Raw genomic sequence first — 19323 nt, forward strand, 5'->3', positions numbered from 1 at the left:
ACAGTTACTTGGAAAACAGCTTGGCAATTCCTCAAAAAGTTTAACATAGTTCCCATATAACCCAGAAATTCCATTCCTAAGTATACCAGGGGTGTCCAGAAAATGTATACACATGACTGGTATTCATCTTTTGTTATCAGTATATATTGAGTATTACAATTTTAATACATCTTTTTTCCTTTCTTAAAATGTGTATACATTTTTGGCACCCTCTGTTATGTTCAAGAAAGTGGAAAATATAGAAATGTTCACAGCAACATTTTTCATGTGAAAACAATTCAAATGTCCACCACAAGTGAACACGTAGACATGTGGAGCCGAGAGAAGCACCGTGTACTGAGAGCCAGGACAGCCACTGTGCGTGGACAGCCCGGTCCCTCGCCACAGTCACGCTGTGCCTGCGCCCTCTTGAACCAGCTCGCAAGTGCTGGCTGGTAACTCTGCAGGAATTGGGCGCACAGGTTTACGTCAGGTTGGTAGTTGGATATGAGCCACGGTGGAGTTATTTACAGCACGGAGTTGCATCAGGCCCTCCATCTCCCATGTGCTCCACTGGTCAGTCAGAGCAGGAGTTAATACTAGAAACAGAAGAGAAAGAGGGAGCTGAAGGGACATGGGTGGCACCCAGCCTGGCCGGTCTGGGGCCAAGGTCCAGTTCTACATCATCTGTCATCGGCTTCGCACCTTGCTTAAAGCCCTGGCGCCATCACAGCCCACGTGCTGCCCTGGGGGCTCTGGCTGCCACTCTGCCTGCACCTTGGCTCCTCTGCCAAGGGGAACATGGGGCGTACTCCTGAGATGGTGGGCAAGGGTGAGAGCATCGTGGTGGTGGAGAGGGGTGCCAGTGACAGGCTGGGCCCCGACGCAGGGTGTGTGGTCTGCCTGGGCCTTAATATCTTCCATGTAGAACAGTGGTGATGCCAAATGTCTCTTCAGCTGGGACATTGTTTTTAAGGTCCAAAGTAACTGGGCTGCTGGCCAGGGCTGAGCAACTTGTCCCACAGCACGCCCTCCCTAAACACACCCACGCTGGGTGCCCCGGCTCAGCCTCACCCAGCTTTAGAGCCTCTCTTCCACTGCCTCCCATTGTTTCCCCGTCCATTGGTCACAGCTCCTCAAATGCCTCGTGACCCCAGCTAGCTCTGCATCCACTCCCACACCTGCCACCACCAACTGGGCATGCCTTCTTGGTCAGGTCCTGTCCACGTCACCTCCCAGGTCCCTGCGTCCATCCCCTCCCTATCCCATGACTGCTATGGACGTAGGAACATCCAAACCTGTAGAAAATTTTTATAAGAGTTTATTATAGTGTATCTGAGCCCAACAGAGGATATACCTGGAAGCAAGATCTCAACAGACTGAGTGAATGCTTCTGAGAATAACAGTTTGCAGTTGCTTTTATGCATTTGGAATTAAGGAATTATGCATTTGGAATAAAGTAAGGAAGATTACATGGAGGTGGGAGACAGCAAGGTGTGGACCAGATTACAGGATAGCTAACAAGACAATGTGCTCTCCTGAAGGTGGTCACGCCTCTGAGGGATCTGAAAGGGGGCACTTCAAAGGTGTGTTAACCTAGATGCACAAGAACCATGGACAGGGCTGGCTTAAGACAACAAAAAGGCTTTTACTAAAGAAGCTACAGGCCTGGGGCGTGACCACCATGACTTGTCCACTTAAGAGTTTATGGTCAGATCATCCTGTGAGGTTACTTTTTGTCACTGGACTTGTCAGTTTTATTACAGAACTCCTCTTTCGTCCATACTGCCAGGGAGCAGCCTCCCTCACTGCTTGCCTCCTGACCGCCCCCTTTCCCATCTCTTCCTCAGCAGCCCTCTCTCTACACAGCACCCAGAGGTGAATTTCCAGAGTGCATGGCTGTGCAAGTCACTTTGGGTCACTTCAGTGCCCTCCCCCCCACTGCCCGCCCTCTGGTCTTGCCTACTCCATCTGCGCAGAGCTGGGACTTTACACTGTTGGCAGGGAGAGTCCCTGAGGTGTGTGAGGTGTTCGATGAGAAGGCTATTTCCAAAGGTCATCCTGCATCTAGGCAGCAAGGGACGATGTGGGGAGAATCACAATTGAGGTGTGAAAGCTGCCTTGGTCTTACGAGTACAGTGGACATGGAGAGGGCATGGTGGCATGAAACAGAGTGAAAATGAAACCCCACAGCTTCTAAGACAGGGAAAACCTCGCCCACTCCATAGGCTGAGTCAGATGTCCATCTCTCAGCCAGTGTAGTCCCGTGCCTGTGTGTGGAGGGCAGACAAGCCAGGCCTACAAAGGAGGGCAGAAACCTATGCCCACAGACCACTCCCAGCTGGGGAAAAAGATGAGAAAACATACCCTGAGAAAAGGAGAAATCCACTAAACTGTTCCTAAGGGCATCTCTGAGGAATGGAACTGTGGGTTTTCTTTTTTTCTTTTCATGTTTCTGTTATCTTTCATGTTTCTGGGTTTTCCTAAATCTCCAAAATGAGGAGTATTACTTTTATAAGGAAAAACCTGACTCTGTTTTCCAAGGCTCACTCTGGTCCCTGGACCGGCATTTGTCAGACTCAGGGTGCCCAATGGACCACAGCAGCAGCCAGGGCAGGCTGGCCCCTGCTCCCACCACCTGCCTGCCTTCCCAGCTTCTTCTGCTGGGCTGTCAGCAGACTCACCTGATGGCCTCCACTTCCACGGAAAGCTCAAGGGACTCATGGGCGAAAGGACTCCTGCTGAGGGAACAGAGGTACCTCTGGGTCTCTGATGTGCTTCCTTGCAGGGTGTCAGGGCAGAAGCTGGCAGCAGGCGGCCTGCCTTGTTTGCTGTGCCAGAATAACCACCTCTCACCATCACACCCTCACCTCCACGCTGATCTATTTTGCTCCTGCTTCTGTCCCTGTTTTGCTCTCGCCTTTCTTTTCCTTCAAAGCTCTGGAGGGTGGGGAGGGACTAGGCAGCTGGCAGGGGGGCCCTGTAAGGAACAGGAGGGCAGGAGCCTCGAAGGTGAGCGCTGGGCACTGCTTTTGTCAGTAGACCTGAGACGGGAGGACAGGGTAGTGGGCAGCAAACGGCCCCCAGAGCCCAGGACTCCCTAGGAGACAAGACCCATGCTATTTTGGGCACCTGGGGCCGCCCTCCAGCGATCAGAGGCCGCCCCTGCGGGGCAGGTGACTCTGCTTGGCCCTGTGTAGCTGCTCCTATTCCTGGGCCCTGCGTCTCCAAGACCCTTTTCCCAGCAAAGCCACAGAGGCTCCTCGGCCCACAAACCAAGTCAAGGGGTCATGAAGAAGAGTATCCTCCTGCCACGGCTTGAGTCATGCACCTGAACCCAGCCATGTTCCAGCAAGGACTGCAGAGGCCAACACTGGACAGGCATCGGTGGATATGTGGCCAGCCTCATGAGTCACTAGGCCTCTGAGACCTCAGTTACCTCATCTGCGAAATGGTAATGAGGTGCCTGAGAGTGGTCGGGCCTGGGGAACTCCCTGCCCCCACCCTACCCAGGGGTATAGTCTGTGCTTGGGCGCAGTTCTGACCAGGACCCCACGCAGACCCTCTACCACTGTGACGCTTCACCACTCCAGGCTTCAAGAGGAGGAGACAGAAGGCTGCAGAGTCCAGGCCCCCCCAGGACCACACAGCTGGGGGTCAGGGCAGCCGGAGAAGCCCCAGCCTAGGTGGTGGCGCTTTGCCCTTTAGTTGTGTGAGACCTATGGCAACTCCAGGAGTCCCTTTGAGCTCTGGTTTTCCTTTAGTGAGGGGATAATGGTCTCGTCTCTCGGAGGGAGCCTGTGGGGTGGGCAGGAGCACCCCTGCTGCCCCACGTCGGCGGGTGGCAGCAGCACCCCTGACCTGCCAGGTTCTGCGACCCAGGGAGCCGCGAAGCTAGGGGCCGGGACGGGGCGGCTCACCCCAGCGAGAAGGGGGGCGGGCGAGCGGGAGGCCCGGGAGCCGGGCGGGGCAGGGGTCCGTCGCACCCAGACAGACGCCCTCCGTCGAGGGCGTAGATGGGGCCGTTACCTTCCCGTCATGGTGGCCGCGCGCTGAGCCAGGTCGCCTTCGACTCCCTGAGCCGCCGCCTCCGCCGAGCGCGCGCCTGCGGGTCTGGGCAGCAGGGAGACGCCCAAAAAAGGCCAAGTGCGGCTCCGCCTGCCGCGCAGCAGGCCCAGGGCATGGGGGCGGGGAGGGGGCAGCTCGCTGGGGCGGGTGCGGGAAGCGCGGGCGTGGGGGCGGCCGAAGGCTCGCAGCCTGTGCAAACCCGCCTCTGGGAACTCCGTGCTTGGCGTGAGGCGTTGGTCAGGGCCTCCCGCTGGGGCTTCATTTGCCACCTCCTGAATTCCCAGCATAGCTTTCCTTTAAAAGGGAGTGAAGTTAAAACGAACGCGAACGAGCCCCCCAACCCCTCCCAAACGGCCCGCTGGGCTCTCCCCTCCGCTGTCCCCGCCGCCCTGGAACGTGGACACTGGCGGGGTTTATGGGAGTGATAGAGGGGCAGTGCTGAGACCACCCCCCGCTGGCCTGCAAGCCCGGACTTCGCACCGCGGCCAGACCACCTCCAGACCCCAGTCGACGCAGCCCACCTCGTCCTCCCCCGTTCCCCGCCCCAGGCCAAGGCGGAGGGGCGTCCCTTTGAGTCTTGAGCCTAACTCTACAATCTTAGGTACGAGGTCAATGCCCTCCAGGGAAATAAGCGGTTCATCCGAGTCCGTGAGCAAGCCCCTCAGCCAGCAAAAGCAACTTTGTGATGACAGAACCAAATGCTGGAGGTAGGGTGGAGAACCATGTACTCCTTTGTAAACAAACAATACTGTGAACGGAGCCAATTTAAACTGGAGCCAAAGGAGCCTTCCTAGAACTGCCTTGCTCCTCTTATGCCTCAAACTTGTGGGATGTTAAAAATAGGACAAAATAACCTTTGGACTGGGACTAAAGCAACCTTGTGTCTCAAAAACCTGTTTGCAAGGATAAGAAAATTATTATGACTATTGGACTGAAAATTTAAAACATTGTTTAGAATTAGAATCACTATGCAGCCTATCTGCGCCTATAGCAATGCCGTCTTTCTATTGATGGAATTGTTCCTCTTCCTCCCGCCCTCATAAATCCCCCTGGCCTTGTCTCCCAATCAGAACACTATCTGGGCTTCTGCCTGAATCAGCGCTCCCGGAATAGCTGTTCTTACTGATCTCAAATAAACGCTTGTTGCTTCTCACTTTGAAAGGCCTTATTTTTAGGGTAACACCTTCCTATGCTGAAGTGGTATTGACAAACTAGAGAAAAGCCATTAAAGTGACCTGGTAAAATAAAACCATTTAGAGAATCTACTCTGAGAAAACTATTAAACAGACTAAAGCTCTGGCTCTACCTAAGGGTGGTGGCGTGTAGCTCATTGACTGCACGCAGCCCAAATATGACACTGTGGGTGGGGCCAGAGCCGAGCAGCCTGGTATGTTAACTAGCTGAACAGCATACAACTTCTAGTCCTGGCAATAGAGACTCTCCAGTAGCAACCCACAGATGAAATAAACAGTGGAGTGCAGAAAGCTGTTGACAGTAACACGCAGAGTCAGAGTTACATCTGCAGAAACAAGGTTGGAAAAAGCACCGGTTCCTAACAAGCTCATATTTTGGAAGTAATGGGATTTGCAGTTGTTAGTCCTTTTGCAATTGTGTCTTAGCTGATTCTGTTTGACTATAACTTGATGGTTGATTAAGCAAAAGGTATGGATGATTTCTTGGTTCATCTGCCTGCTTAGGGAGAAATGCTTTCCATAACTGCAGACGCAAAAGAACAGGCATGCTGGGAGCTGTGCACCAGTTGCCCTGCCAGATGGTTAGTTGAATATTGGGGTCCTGTGGTAACCAAAGAGGAAGAAAAGTAGAAGGCAGCACACCAAAGGGGATCTGCTCTCTCCCTTGAGGGGACCCCAGGCCTGCCTTCCAGCCTGGAAGCCTCTCTTTGTATGGTTGCTGAGCATGTAAGGATCTGCCTGTGGCCAAACCAGGGTCCTCTGCTGCTCACCTGTCCACCCAGTCTGCCTTACCCCTGAGCCATTAGCACACTCAGCGAGTGCTGCATGGAGGCTGTGGGCATCGTGTAGCCCCTGGAGCTGTGGGCCAGCCTCCTCCTGTGCAGCCAGAGGTCAGATTTGCAGGAAAGAGCTGGCAGTTGCCCAGCAGTGGTTGTTCATATATTCACTCACTCATTCATTCACACACCACCCATTCATTCAAGAGTATTTATGCTACACAGGCATTGGAGGTACAAGAGTGAACAAGAGGACGAGGGCCATGGACTCACCAAGTTTAGCTGGGGTGGGGACAGACAGTAAACAAGTGAACAAATACGTAAACATGATTTTAGCTAGGGACAAGTGCTGCAAAGAAAAGGACAATGTGGGGGCTGCTTTAGAGTGGAGGGGCAAGGAAGCCTTCAGAAGAGTGACATTGGAGCAAAAACCTGCACAAGGGAAGACCCAGCAGAAAGAAGAGCCGTGCAGTGATCCTGAGGTGGGGGGAGCTCCGGTGTCAGGACCACAATGGTGTGGCTGGAGAACAGGGAGGTGGGGACGTGGGAAACAAGGGGCAGGGTCCAGAGGCCAGGGCACCAGGAACACAGAGGACTGTGGGTCCCACCCTTAGAAAGCTGGGGGAGTCTAGGCAGCACAGACACAACACTTTGACACCACCATGGGTGAATCTCAAAAACATTACTCTGAGTGCAAGAAGCCTTACACAGAAAAGCTCCTGCCCCATTCATATTGAGCTCTAGAACAGGAAAACTATGGTGGGAAAAATTCAGAATAGTGGCTGCCTTGGGGTGGTGGCAGGGTGCAGGGGTTTGCTGGGAAGGGGCATGAGGGAACTTTTGGGAGTGATGGTAATATTCGGTATCTTAATAGGGGTTGGGTCACACAGTTTTATGCACTTGTCAAAACTCGTGGAATATATGGTTAAGACCTGTACATTTCAGTGTACGTAAGCTTTGCCTCAAAAGAAAAAAGAACTGTAAACAAATATCAAACCCTAGTTAATGATGCACATGCGACGTTCTTAGGGAAAAAGGTACTGATGTCTGTGATTTACTTTGAAATACATGTTAAAAATCAAGATGGGTCGATGTATGGGTAAAAGAATGGACAGATGAGTGTAGTACAATATGGGTTAATGTTGTACAATAATGGGGAAATCTAGGTGTGGTAGGTAACTATCATGCTAACATTCTTCCAACTTGGCTGAGTGTGTCACAGGGGCACTGATGGTGGGTATGGGTGTGACTGAGAGTCCAGATGACTCCCGTTTCTCCTGCTCTCCTGCACGGTGGCCTGCATGGGTCAGGTGACGATGTTACACCTGAGCTGCCTCTTGCACATCCCAGGGGACAGGGTCAGTGGGGGCTGGGCAGCAGGAGCAGGCCTGTGGGAGTGAGGGGACCCAAGTTTAGCTGGAGGGGTGAGGCTGGGCCCGCCAATGCCCCACTCTCAGGAGCACCCCTCCCTGTGTTCCATGCAGACCGTGCTCCCTGGATGGGGGCACACAGAACCCTAGAGGGGAGAATGGAGGTAACAGAGAACGGAGGCAGGCTATCATAACTGCTGCAAGAAGTCTTACTCGAAGGGAAGTAGAGAAGTGGGCAGTAGCTGGGGAGGGACTGGGGAGGGAGAGAGGCGGGAAGAGTGCAGTGCCAAACTGGGGTTGGACAGGGAGGGAGAGGCTGATGACGGTCTGAGTGAGGCTTGACACAGCCATTTAATGTGGTGATTCTGAGCAGGACAGATGGGGCTCTGAGATGTCAGGCTAGGCCACAAAGTGGGCTGTGAACCAGGTTTCCACAGGGTAACACGGCAGCTGCCCTAGAAGGGAGGTGGGGGTCTCCCCAGGCACAAACCCTGCTACCCTCTGGGGCTCAGGGCAGCTGTGGGCACCCCTTCACAGGGGTTTCCCAGGTGCCTCATCCCACTATTCACTCTCCCACTCCAGCTGACAGCCACACCTGAGCCAAGGGTCCTATGGGCAGGGGTGGGGACTCATGGGGGCCAAGGGAGGGGCTGGGCTTCCCCTGGCCAGCACAGCCTTAGCAGCAGCATGAGAACAGAGAGAACTTGGGCATCTCAACGTGCCTCCAGTGGCCTGTTCAGAAGCCTAGGGCGAAAGCCCTGCCCTCATGTGACACAGAGGTGCCGGACAGGCCTTGCCGCCCTGAGGAAGTCTCAGCGTCTCCAGATGACACCAGCAGGAGCCAGGGTACCTTCCCAGCAGGCAAGAGCAGTGTCATGCCTGTATGACAATGACCCCTGTGACATGAGGGCACCTGGTGGCCATTCTGCCCACAGGTCTTTCCCTTGCATCTGATTCAGGCATCTCCCTTTCAGGATACTAGGGACAGTCAAATGCTGCGCTGTGTCGAGCAGTAACACATAACTCCAATTAGCCAGCTCCTTCGAGGCTGAAGTTTATTCCAGAATGGCCTCTGAGGGTCTGCAGAGAAGGGCAGGGAAGAACCCGGCGGCCTGGAGGAGAAACTGGGCCATTCTAGCCGGAGCCTCGCCCCAGCCTGGCTTCCCAGGCCAAGAAATGCATAGTGGGCACCACACCCATTGCTGCACACCCATAGACAGCAAAATATGTGCTGTTTGCAAATAAATTTTTCTATTTTAAAATGTGAGCATGCCCTACTATATACAACTGTCTACTATATACAACTCTCTGAGCAGTACAAAGTGACCTTATTTCCTGGGCCACCGGAGCACAGTGAAAGGAGCTGGCGGAATCATGATCTACTAATTCTTTTCACACAAACGACAAGAAACCCAGAGATTTTTTTTTAGTCTATGGAGAACACAGAACCTTCTTAAGCGTCTGGTTTACTCAGGCACAGAGATGGGCCAAGGAGCTTCACAGCTCACGGTTCGACTTTCTTTCCAAAGACTGCTGGCATTGGACTTGGAAGAGGAAAATGCCATTGCACTCTGCCTGTGGGACAGTGTGTGGAACCCCCCCAACAGGCTTCAGGATGGCCACATCCTTGCGTCTCAGAGCCTCATGGCCTTGTCATCCAAAAGGAACCACTTGAGCACTGAGCAGAGTCATTTGCCTGCAGGGTCACCGTCCCCTCCCTGCTTCTAAGTGCACCTGTCTTCCACATAAGAGGCTCATTTCGCTGTGTCTTTCCCATCAGGACAATCGCCCCACCGACGTGCTCATCAGAGCATTTCCAACCTCTGTCCAAAATAAAGACGAGACGGGCCCTCTGCCCCAGCCCCAAGCTGTCCAGACTGGGCCTCACGAGCAAGAGGCCCAGAGTTGGGCACCTGACAAGGAGGGCAGACCACCCTGGGGCTGGCTGTCCCCTGACCCCAATAGCAGCAACATGAGCATGATCATTTGAGGGCAGAAGGAACAGCAGGGAAAACCAGGGACCTGGCCCCATGTACACACTCAGAGCCAAAGATACTGCTAGGGTAGCCACAGTGCCTCTACCTCAGGGGCTGAGTCGCCACTCCACCTCCTTCGGCGGCTTCCTTCCCTCAGCGCTGCCAGCAGCTTCTCCAAGGGAAAGTCTGCTTGGCATGGCCACTTGGAGAAGGGCTGGGCTGAAGCAGGGAGCGGCAGCAGTCAACGGGTGCCCAGGTATTCCAGTGTCATCTCTCCCTGGGCAGAAGGCTTGGGGGAAGCTGGAGGGTGGGGCTGGAGGCACTTTGGGGACAAGTGAGTCTCGAAGAAGACCAGGAAGGAAAAGCCTGCCTCCCTGGGGAGGTGCCTGCGGGGCGGCCACTGAAAGCCCATGTCCCGGCAGTCCTCAGAAGCCTGGAGTGACGGCTGCCCTCCCAAACCACAGGGACCAGCAAAGGGGCAGCTGCCAGGGTGGCCTCTATCTGGCAGATGCTAAAATGAGCATTTACTAAACACCTGAGTTCATGAGCCCCTGGGAAGCTTTGGGGACAGAGCCCCAGAGAGTAGTTTACAGGCTCTCGGCCTCACGTGGAAGGGTGCTGGCTCGGGTGGTGAATGGCCGTCGGCTGTGGCCAGTTAGCCGATTGGCCGCTGGTATAACTGCTGCGGCTACGAAGGATTGCCGAGGAGCCGAGCAGAGCCGAGCAGAGCCGAAGAGAGCGGAAGAGGACGGCCGAAGAGAGCGGAAGAGGAGGGCCGAAGAGAGCGTTAGAGGAGAGCCAAGAGAGAGGAACAGAGTCGAGAGAGTGGAGAAGAGTCGTCGGTCGGTCGGTTGGTGGAAAGGCGGACGGCAGGTCACGCGTCCGGTGGGCCCAGCCTCCAGTGAGACCATAGTGGTATGACTCCCCTACCTATGGCTCCGTGGGTGTTCCTTTTCGGCCTCACCATGTCCTGCGTTCTTGTGTGGGGAGCGGGAGCAGAGACCCCGCAGGCCGCCCCGCCTGAAAGATGGCGCGGCGAGAAGGCCTCCGCGCACGACAAATGGCGCAGCGAGCAGGGTCTCCCGCACGACAAATGGCGCAGTGAGCAGGGTATGGTGTCGGCTGAAACTCGCCGGAATGTACTGGAGCCATTTACACGTATAAAAGCTCAGCTTCGTAAGCGGAGTGCGGTGCTGGCCAAAACCTACCAAAGCATGGTGGAGCGGTTTGTTCGTGTGAGAGCCCAGCTTCGGGAGGCCCATGAGGAGCGACACCGGGAACGGGAGGCGCGGTCTGCCTGGGAGACTCAAGCCTCCAGCTGGCACATCACCTTCTTGGGCATAAAAGGCGGTGTCCTCCTTTTGTTAATCTGCTGCGGCCTTAGGATCCGAGGGTGGTGGACATCTTACACCGAGGCCTCCACCCACTCAGACACCTGGCAGGGTGAGCAAGATTCCAACCAGGTAGGAATGGCGTCTGACTCTGGGCAGGAGGATGTATGGCCCCCACACAGTATATGGTGTTCGGTGGCCACTGTTCTCAGGAGTTGGACCCCCAAGGAGGGGTGGGAGGACATGGACGGCTCTCCGGCCAGCGTGGAGAGGGCCCTGCGGGCTCTGGCTGAGCGGTTGCCGGAGGAGGAGAAGGCTACAGCCGGCCGCGTGGGCTGGATGTTCCTCAAGGCCTTGAGTCTCAACACGGAAAATGTGCTTAATGCAAGGGCCCAGGTGCTGGACCAGGTGTCCCGGTTGGAAGCGCTGGAAGCCTGGGTCCGCCTGTTAGAACAGAGGCCCCAAGGTGGAGACTCTGAGACAGAGGCGGAGGAAGCGAGTGGAGACAATGTAGCTCCCAACCCCCAAGCCCGGCCAATCTTGAAGCAAAGGGTAAAACGTGAGCAACCTTTGGGTCCTGGGGGCGTTGCTGCCGGCAACCCAGCTGTGACTGAGTTCACGACCTACACCCCATACACTCCCATTGAGTTGCAGGAGCTGGGGAGGCAGTACAGACAGCGCCCTGGAGAGCCAGTCTCAGCTTGGCTGTTACGTTTATGGGATGAGGGAGCAGACAGCATTCTCTGCTCCCCAGGCGAGATGGAAAAGCTAGCCTTCATGACAGTGCATCCGTCCCTGCGACAAAGGTTACAAAACTGCCATAGGTTGGCCAACAACCAAGGCAACCATTCTCTAATGCAGTGGCTCACGGCTGCGGTACGCACAGTATGGGGACAGGCTGGCGAGCTGCCAGACACTGTGAGTCAATGGCAGTCATATACAAAACTTATGCAAATAATCCGTGAAATGGGTATGAGACATGCTATTTTTAACCTCAACATGCAGGGCCCAGATGACGAGCTTTTTACTGCCAGCATGAGAGATCTGGTTTTGGACACTGCACCTGTGAGTGCTTTTGGATCCTTGGTTGCTATTCTTACACCGTATGTAGGGCGACGGATCCATGAAGTTACAACTGCCATGGCCACCCTAGGGGATGTTGAAAGCCGGAGGCGAAGGAAGTTAAGACAGGAGGTCCGCACAGTTGAGACCTGGAAGCCCAAACCAAAGGTAAAGGGGCGAGGTCGCGGGCCTCAGAGAGTAACACGCGCACAGATGTGGCGTGATCTCGTGGCAGCAGGGGTTGATCAGGAAAAAATAGACCAGCAACCCAATGCACTCCTGCTTGAACTTTGGAAACAGTTGCGTCCGGAACAACAATTCCGGAGAAACATAAAGGAGGAGTCTGGCAAAGCGCGACCCGTGTCCCTCCAGGACTTCATGCAGCCGCTTGAGGCCGACTCCTTTCAGCTTGATTAGGGGTGGGGCCAAGGTACCCGGTCAGAGGGGACGAGCAGGGACTGGAGGCCCCACGTGGAACTGTCCATACATTGGTCCCCTTCGAATGTACAGAGGGTTTTGGCTCTAGTTGACACTGGCGCCGACTGCAGTCTCGTTTATGGGAACCCAGAACTGTTCCCCGGACCAGCAATCTGCATTGATGGCTACGGGGGAAAAACTGTGACTGTGAAAGCCGTTTCCTTACCACTGGGTATAGGAAGGCTTCCTCCTCGTACCTACAAGGTTTATGTCTCCCCCGTTCCGGAGTATATTCTAGGGGTGGACGTGCTACAGACGTCGGTAGGAGAGTGGCCTCAGCTTACAGACGTCGGTAGGAGAGTTCCGTCTCCGCATCCGGGTGGTGAAAGCCGTGACACGCGGGCATGCTCACCACCCTCCTCAAGCGTTGCCACAGCCCTGGCGCATGGTTACAGTGCGACAGTACCGCCTGCCAGGAGGACAGGAGGAGATCGGTCGTACAATATTGGAATTGGAAAAGGCACATATTGTGAGGCCAACGCACAGTCCCTTTAACTCCCCAGTATGGCCTGTCAAGAAGCCAGATGGGACCTGGCGAATGACTGTGGACTATAGGGAGTTAAATAAGGTGACGCCACCCTTGCACTCTGCAGTGCCTTCAATTCATGATTTAATGGATCGTCTGACTGTCCGCCTGGGGACATATCACTATGTAGTGGACTTGGCCAATGCTTTTTTCTCTCTTGACATTGCACCTGAGTGTCAAGAGCAGTTTGCTTTTACGTGGGATGGGCGGCAGTGGACTTTTCAAGTCCTTCCGCAAGGATACTTGCACAGCCCCACTATCTGCCACGGGCTTGTGGCCCAGGATTTGGCACAGTGGGATCACCCATCCTCTGTGGCCTTGTTCCATTATGTTGATGACATTCTGTTAACCTCAGATTCTCTTTCTGATTTAGAGCAAGCAGCTCCCTCTCTTCTCCGCCACCTGAAGTCACGTGGCTGGGCGGGGAATGAGGAAAAGTTCCAAGGCCCTGGCTTATCCGTCAAGTTTTTGTGTGTTGTGTGGTCGGGTAAGACAAAGGTTATACCTGAGGCAATCATTGATAAGATACAAGCCTTTCCCCGGCCGACCAAGGTCTCCCAACTGCAGACGTATTTGGGTCTGCTAGGATATTGGCGGGCGTTTGTACCCCATTTAGCACAAATGGCAAGGCCCTTGTACAATATGATAAAAAAGGGGGCCTCATGGGATTGGACTGAGGCTATAGAGCAAGCCTTCGTTGCCACGAAACGGGCAGTGCAGCAGGCACAGGCTCTGCAAATAGTGGACCCAGGCCGCCCATTTGAACTTGATGTTCACGTAACCCAAGAGGGGTACGGATGGGGTCTCTGGCAACGGCAGGAGCGTCTCCGGTTGCCAGTGGGATTTTGGTCCCAATTATGGAAAGGAGTGGAAGTCTGCTACTCTCTAATAGAGAAACAGCTGGCTGCTGTGTATGCAGCCCTAGTGGCCACAGAAGCCATCACAGGAACAGCACGCATGTTGGTTCGAACAACGTATCCTGTCCAGGGGTGGGTCCGTACGTGGACCCAGGGACCCAAAACGGGGGTGGCACAGACCACCACCCTCGCCAAGTGGGGTGCCTACTTGGAGCAACGTAGCACCCTTAGTTCAAGCCCTTTGAGCACAGAGCTACAACAGGTCCTGGGGCCTATGGAGCTTGTAGCCCAGGCTGAGCCAAGTGCTCTGCCTAGAGGGGAGGACTTGGAGCCCTCGCCCTACAAAGAAGGACAGTCCCCAGTACCTGAGGATGCCTGGTTTACCGATGGTTCTAGCCGAGGGGCTGCAGCTGTTTGGACGGCTATTGGTGTGCAGCCCAAAACAGACACCATTTGGTTTGATACTGGGACGGGCCAGAGTAGCCAGTGGGCTGAATTACGGGCTGTGTGGATGATAATCAGCCACGAGCCTGGGCCCCTAGTTATTTGTACTGACAGCTGGGCGGTGTTCTGGGGCCTAACATTGTGGCTCCCTACATGGAAACACCAAAACTGGTTGGTGGGACACTGTCCACTGTGGGGTCAAGCCATGTGGCAGGACCTCTGGGACCTAGGGCAGAGAAAGGAGGTGACCCTAATGCATGTCACAGGTCACTCCCCCTTAGTGTCCCCAGGTAATGATGAAGCAGACGCCCTAGCACGGGTACGATGGTTAGAGCGGGCTCCTGCCACTGATGTGGCCCACTGGCTGCATAGGAAATTGCAGCACGCTGGGAGCCGAACCATGTGGCAGGTGAGCAGGCACTGGGGCCTGCCTTTGAAATGGCAGGACATAGCAGATGCCTGCTATGACTGTGCCGTCTATGCCCAGGACAGCCCCCAAAGGCGGAGGCTCCCCTGGGAGACACAGCAGATTACGCGAGGGAGAGTGCCCCTCACTCGCTGGCAAGTGGATTACATTGGACCCCTGCCTAAGGCCCGCAATGCGATATATGCATTTACAGCAGTGGACACTGCTACGGGGTTGATGTTTGCTTGGCCCTGTCCGGCTGCGGATCAGCGGCATACAGTGGTCGCCCTTACACGGCTGTGCGCCCTCTATGGGCGCCCCCAAGTCGTTGAAAGTGACAGGGGTACCCATTTTACGGGGCAAGAAGTGCAGCGCTGGGCTGCCAGGATGGACGTGCAATGGTTGTTTCACACCCCGTACAATCCACAAGCAGCTGGCATGATTGAACGTTATAATGGCCTTTTGAAGCAAGGCCTCCGGGTGGCAAAACACCCTCCCACGATGCGTGACTGGGCCTCGCGTCTATGGGACGTCCTGAGAGTCCTGAATGAGAGACCACGGAAGGGAGGGCCCGCACCAGTAGAAGCTCTGCTACATCGAACGGCCGCTCCCATTCAATTACAAGTTACCACCAGTGAGACTCTGTTAAAGCCAGGCTACGGTAGAAATGGGAACATTTTGCTGCCAGCACCCACATGCTTGAAAGCAGGGGAACGGCAGCAATGGACTTGGCCCTGGCAGGTCAAAAGCCCCCACTGTCGGTGGTTAGGTCTGATACCCCCAGGGGGGGGCCGGTTTGACTCATGATTTGCAAGTGACGCCAGGGGTGGTGGCTGAGTGGCCACCGCAAGTGACTGTAGTATACAGAGGTCCCGATACCGGGATGATTTTGCGAGGAAACTATGTGCTCTCACTATGGCTTATTATGGGGTCCCCTGTTCTGTTACATGTTGAAACTATGCAAGGGACCCCAAGTACTGCCATAAAGGTTTGGTACCACAAACCGGGAAAGGTGCCAGTGGCAGCAACCCTCCTTTCCCAGGACAAAAAGCTAGCGTGTATCCTCCCAGATGGAAGGGATTTGCCATTGTTGGTTTCTAAGACTACCGTTTCTTTTCGTCCGTAGGTGTCAGTAGGCTAATACGGCACAGGGACCCTCGTGGAAGACGCTTGTCGCGTAGATTGTGAGGCGAGACCCTGTAGGGGTGGAGTGTGGGGACAGAGCCCCAGAGAGTAGTTTACAGGCTCTCGGCCTCACGTGGAAGGGTGCTGGCTCGGGTGGTGAATGGCCGTCGGCTGTGGCTGATTGGCCGTTGGCTGTGGCCAGTTAGCCGATTGGCCGCTGGTATAACTGCTGCGGCTACGAAGGATTGCCGAGGAGCCGAGCAGAGCCGAAGAGAGCGTTAGAGGAGAGCCAAGAGAGAGGAACAGAGTCGAGAGAGTGGAGAAGAGTCGTCGGTCGGTCGGTTGGTGGAAAGGCGGACGGCAGGTCACGCGTCCGGTGGGCCCAGCCTCCAGTGAGACCATAGTGGTATGACTCCCCTACCTATGGCTCCGTGGGTGTTCCTTTTCGGCCTCACCATATCCTGCGTTCTTGTGTGGGGAGCGGGAGCAGAGACCCCGCAGGCCGCCCCGCCTGAAAGATGGCGCGGCGAGAAGGCCTCCGCGCACGACAAATGGCGCAGCGAGCAGGGTCTCCCGCAGGACAGAAGCCAATGCTTACAGCATATACACATGCCAAAAAACTGAGCCCCAAAAGGGCATTGAGAAAAGAAACCTGCAACTATTTTAAATAGCCCAAGAACAGTTTCTAAGACACTTTCTTGCCAGTAATTGTTTTCCCTGAAAGGAGGAAAATCTAAGGATTATTTATGTTCTTTAAAATTAATTATTTGATAATCTTCTGCTATAAAAATTTCATTATATTCAGAAATGCCCGGAAATAGGAAGAAGGAAATTGCCAAAGATGGGTGCTGGCAACTCTTCAGTTCCATTCTTAGCTGTGCAGTTATTTTGTACACGATGGTAATCCTTTTGTGTTGCAGGTTCACATTCAGTTTCTTCCCACCGTAGAGTACTTATCAGGGCTGCCCAGCCGTGCAGCTCCCAGCACCCTTCGGACTGAGCTAGACTTAACGCTGCTCCTGGACCTACACGACTTGGGGGAGGGGCTGGCATTTACGTGCTCTGTGGACACTGTTTGTATATCCAACTTGTATGAGGATAACTGATTTTTGTATTTCAATCAAATTTTACACCCCTCGAGGTTGGAACTGTTTACTTTAATACATACAGCGCAAAAGCCAACAGAGGGAGGGCTGGCCTGAGACACAGCAAGCACTCCTCTCCTATTTGTTGGAAGCCGTGACTTTACCCTGTTGCCCTGTTTAAAGTGGCCCGCCTTCGTGTGATGAACACGCTGCACTCCAGAATGTCAACTCCCAAGGAGAGACTGGCCCTGCTCACTGCTCTACCTGAGTACAGGGCTCTACTCAGAGCAGCTGCTCAGTAAGCGTTTGTTAAATGAATGTTGTTTTAAACATTCTTGGTAAGTTTTATACTCAAACAACAAGCAGCCTAAATGTAGAATTCATATCACACTCCTGTTGTTCAAAGTAACTCAGGTATGATTTTACTCAACACATCTATTCCTGAACTGAATTTGTATAAATAAAAAAGTTTGTTTACACCTAAGGACTCTATAATTTGAAGAAATGATGGAAAATAATCTTTTTAAAAATGAATGTTTGAAAAGCCAGTGCATACTCAAACTCATTTTACATATTCCAGGCTTCTATAGCTGTACACTGGCCTGCAATCTGTCCCAAGAGAAGCAGGTCTGGGGATCCACAAGACACAGTCACTTGGACTGGAACTAATGCTCTTTCATTAAAAGTGCCTGTGCAACGGGCTGACCACCTACAGGGGAGGCCCAAGGCCTCTGACAGGCGCCACCCAGAGAAGCTGCAATTCCACCTGCACATCTATCAATCAGGGTTCAGTCCATTAGTGTGAGATCCAAGCATGAGGGTGTCAACAAAAGGTTGTTGCCACCAATCTAATGCCAACAGAAATCCCCAATTTGGGGTTCTGTAAAAGGAGAAACTTTATTCAGGTAAAGTTTCCAAACCAGAAAATGCAGCCTTTGGTGAAAACTGAAATTGTACTCCTCCAAGACAAAGGGGAGGCCTGTTTTTATAAAGTTCCTGCCCTAGTCCCTGATTGGTCCAATTTTATGCAAATGAGGAATCTAAATTTGCACAGTTTGAGTGGTCCAAATAGCACTGGCCTGATTGGTTGGAATCATGTGTTCTGATTGGTTGTTATGCAGCTGCTGTGATCGGTCAGTAAATATGCAAATGAGGATATAACTGTGTAGTTCTGATTGGTTGGGGCAGGTCTCAGTCGGAATACAGTGCAGGAGTCTGGCAGCTCAGTGTGTGACTTTTCCCTGAAATGCAGAGTGCATGAGAGGCCACTGCCAGCAATGGCTGCTAGACTTTGGTTAAATTTAGGCCGAATTAACCACAAGAGTCCCTCCTGGCAGGTATATTCCTTCTTGGGGTCAACAAGGGCAAAGCAGAAATCAATCACACATCTTTTCCCCTGGAGACACCCCAAAGTTGGCAACATGAAGACACTTGGAGTCTAAGGATTCTGCTGGGTGAGAAGGGGATATAGGCCTAGGAGAACAGGGGCTGGATCTGCCTTTAAGGCTCATGACTCAGTACTCTATGGAAAGGATTGTCAACACTATGGAAGAGAACCCCAATAAAGAGAACTGTGTCATTAAAGTCTGGAAGGATTGCTTCATTGACGATGCCACCGTTGTTACAGAAAAATCCATGAAAGCCATCAAGCCCAAAACAATAAATTCCTGCTGGAGAAAACTGTGTCCCGATGTTGTGAATGACTTCACAGGATTTGTGGTTTGAAGCTGGCCACCAGGTTTGCTGGTTCTGAGGCCTCTTGGGATGGGCTCCTGTGCATGCTAAGGCCACCTGCTGCCTGTGACTTGTTTGGGGCTACCTGGTAGGAGCTACTTAGCAATCCGTAGTTGTTCAAGTGCCTGTATTGGACCTGGAGGGGCATGGGAAAGGCTACACTGGGAACTGAGATCATCCATCACCAGTACAGGGACTGTGGTAGCTCAGCAAAAGGCCCAGGGCACCCCGAGGCCTGCCACAAAATGCCAACCACCCATAAGGCTCAGCTGCTGAAAGAGCTTTGGGTATTAAGGAGGTTGGGTTGGACAGGGTCTCAGGGAGTCACCAATGTGGGGTGAGTGGTTTTTAACAGGTTAATGCAGATTCAGTTTTGATGCTCTTTTTGAGCCTGGGAGCCACTCTGCAAAAGGATGACAGCAGGCCAAGGCCAGCCGCCCTCTGCCTGGGGACTGCAGAACCCTGAAAGCTGTCCAAGAAAGACTGCAGCGTGGGCCAACCCTGGCTGCTTACAGGCTACCAAAATAGCTTCTGGTGGCATGTGAATTGGGTGAGGCAGGGTCCCAGGGATTCACCAGCATAGGGCAAGTGGTGTTCAATGCATTAATGCAGATTCAGATTTGAAACCAGTCTTGAGCCTGGGTCTACTCCACAAAAGTCTTCCAACACATTGAGGCCAGCTTCCACCCATCTGGGGCCTGTGGACCCCCAAGAGTTGTCCGACAATGACTGTGGTATGGACCAACACTGGCTTCCACTATGAGATGTTTTTGTGTCATCATATTGCCTAAGGATTCATCATGTAGAACATCACGTGAAAGACTTGTATTGAAGTGAATAAACTATTTCCTTAAATAAGCATAAAGTGAGTGACATTTAATATAAAATTAATAATGTGTTAGTTTTCTTACTGT

General features: G+C 53.5%; 1 protein-coding gene across 5 annotated transcripts in view; it reads right to left on the minus strand.

Annotated features, from left to right (window-relative positions):
• Positions 1-4710, minus strand: part of LIMS2 (LIM zinc finger domain containing 2) — a 49706-nt gene extending 44996 nt beyond the window's left edge. The window contains exons 1-2 of one of the 5 annotated variants that reach the window (XM_074334588.2): positions 4009-4710; positions 2664-2810 (exon numbers count right to left, since the gene is read on the minus strand). In XM_074334588.2, coding sequence (XP_074190689.1) covers positions 2664-2810; positions 4009-4334 — 473 coding nt within the window. In that variant the 5' untranslated portion in view covers positions 4335-4710. The remainder of the gene's footprint in view (positions 1-2663; positions 2811-4008) is intronic. The other 4 variants (XM_074334582.2, XM_074334603.2, XM_019717952.3 and 1 more) reach the window with 4 other exon arrangements.
• Between the last annotated feature and the right edge of the window lie 14613 nt (positions 4711-19323).

This window comes from Rhinolophus sinicus, chromosome 17, assembly GCF_057876585.1.
Source record: "Rhinolophus sinicus isolate RSI-liver-muscle chromosome 17, RSI-T2T, whole genome shotgun sequence".
Lineage (NCBI taxonomy): Eukaryota > Metazoa > Chordata > Mammalia > Chiroptera > Rhinolophidae > Rhinolophus > Rhinolophus sinicus.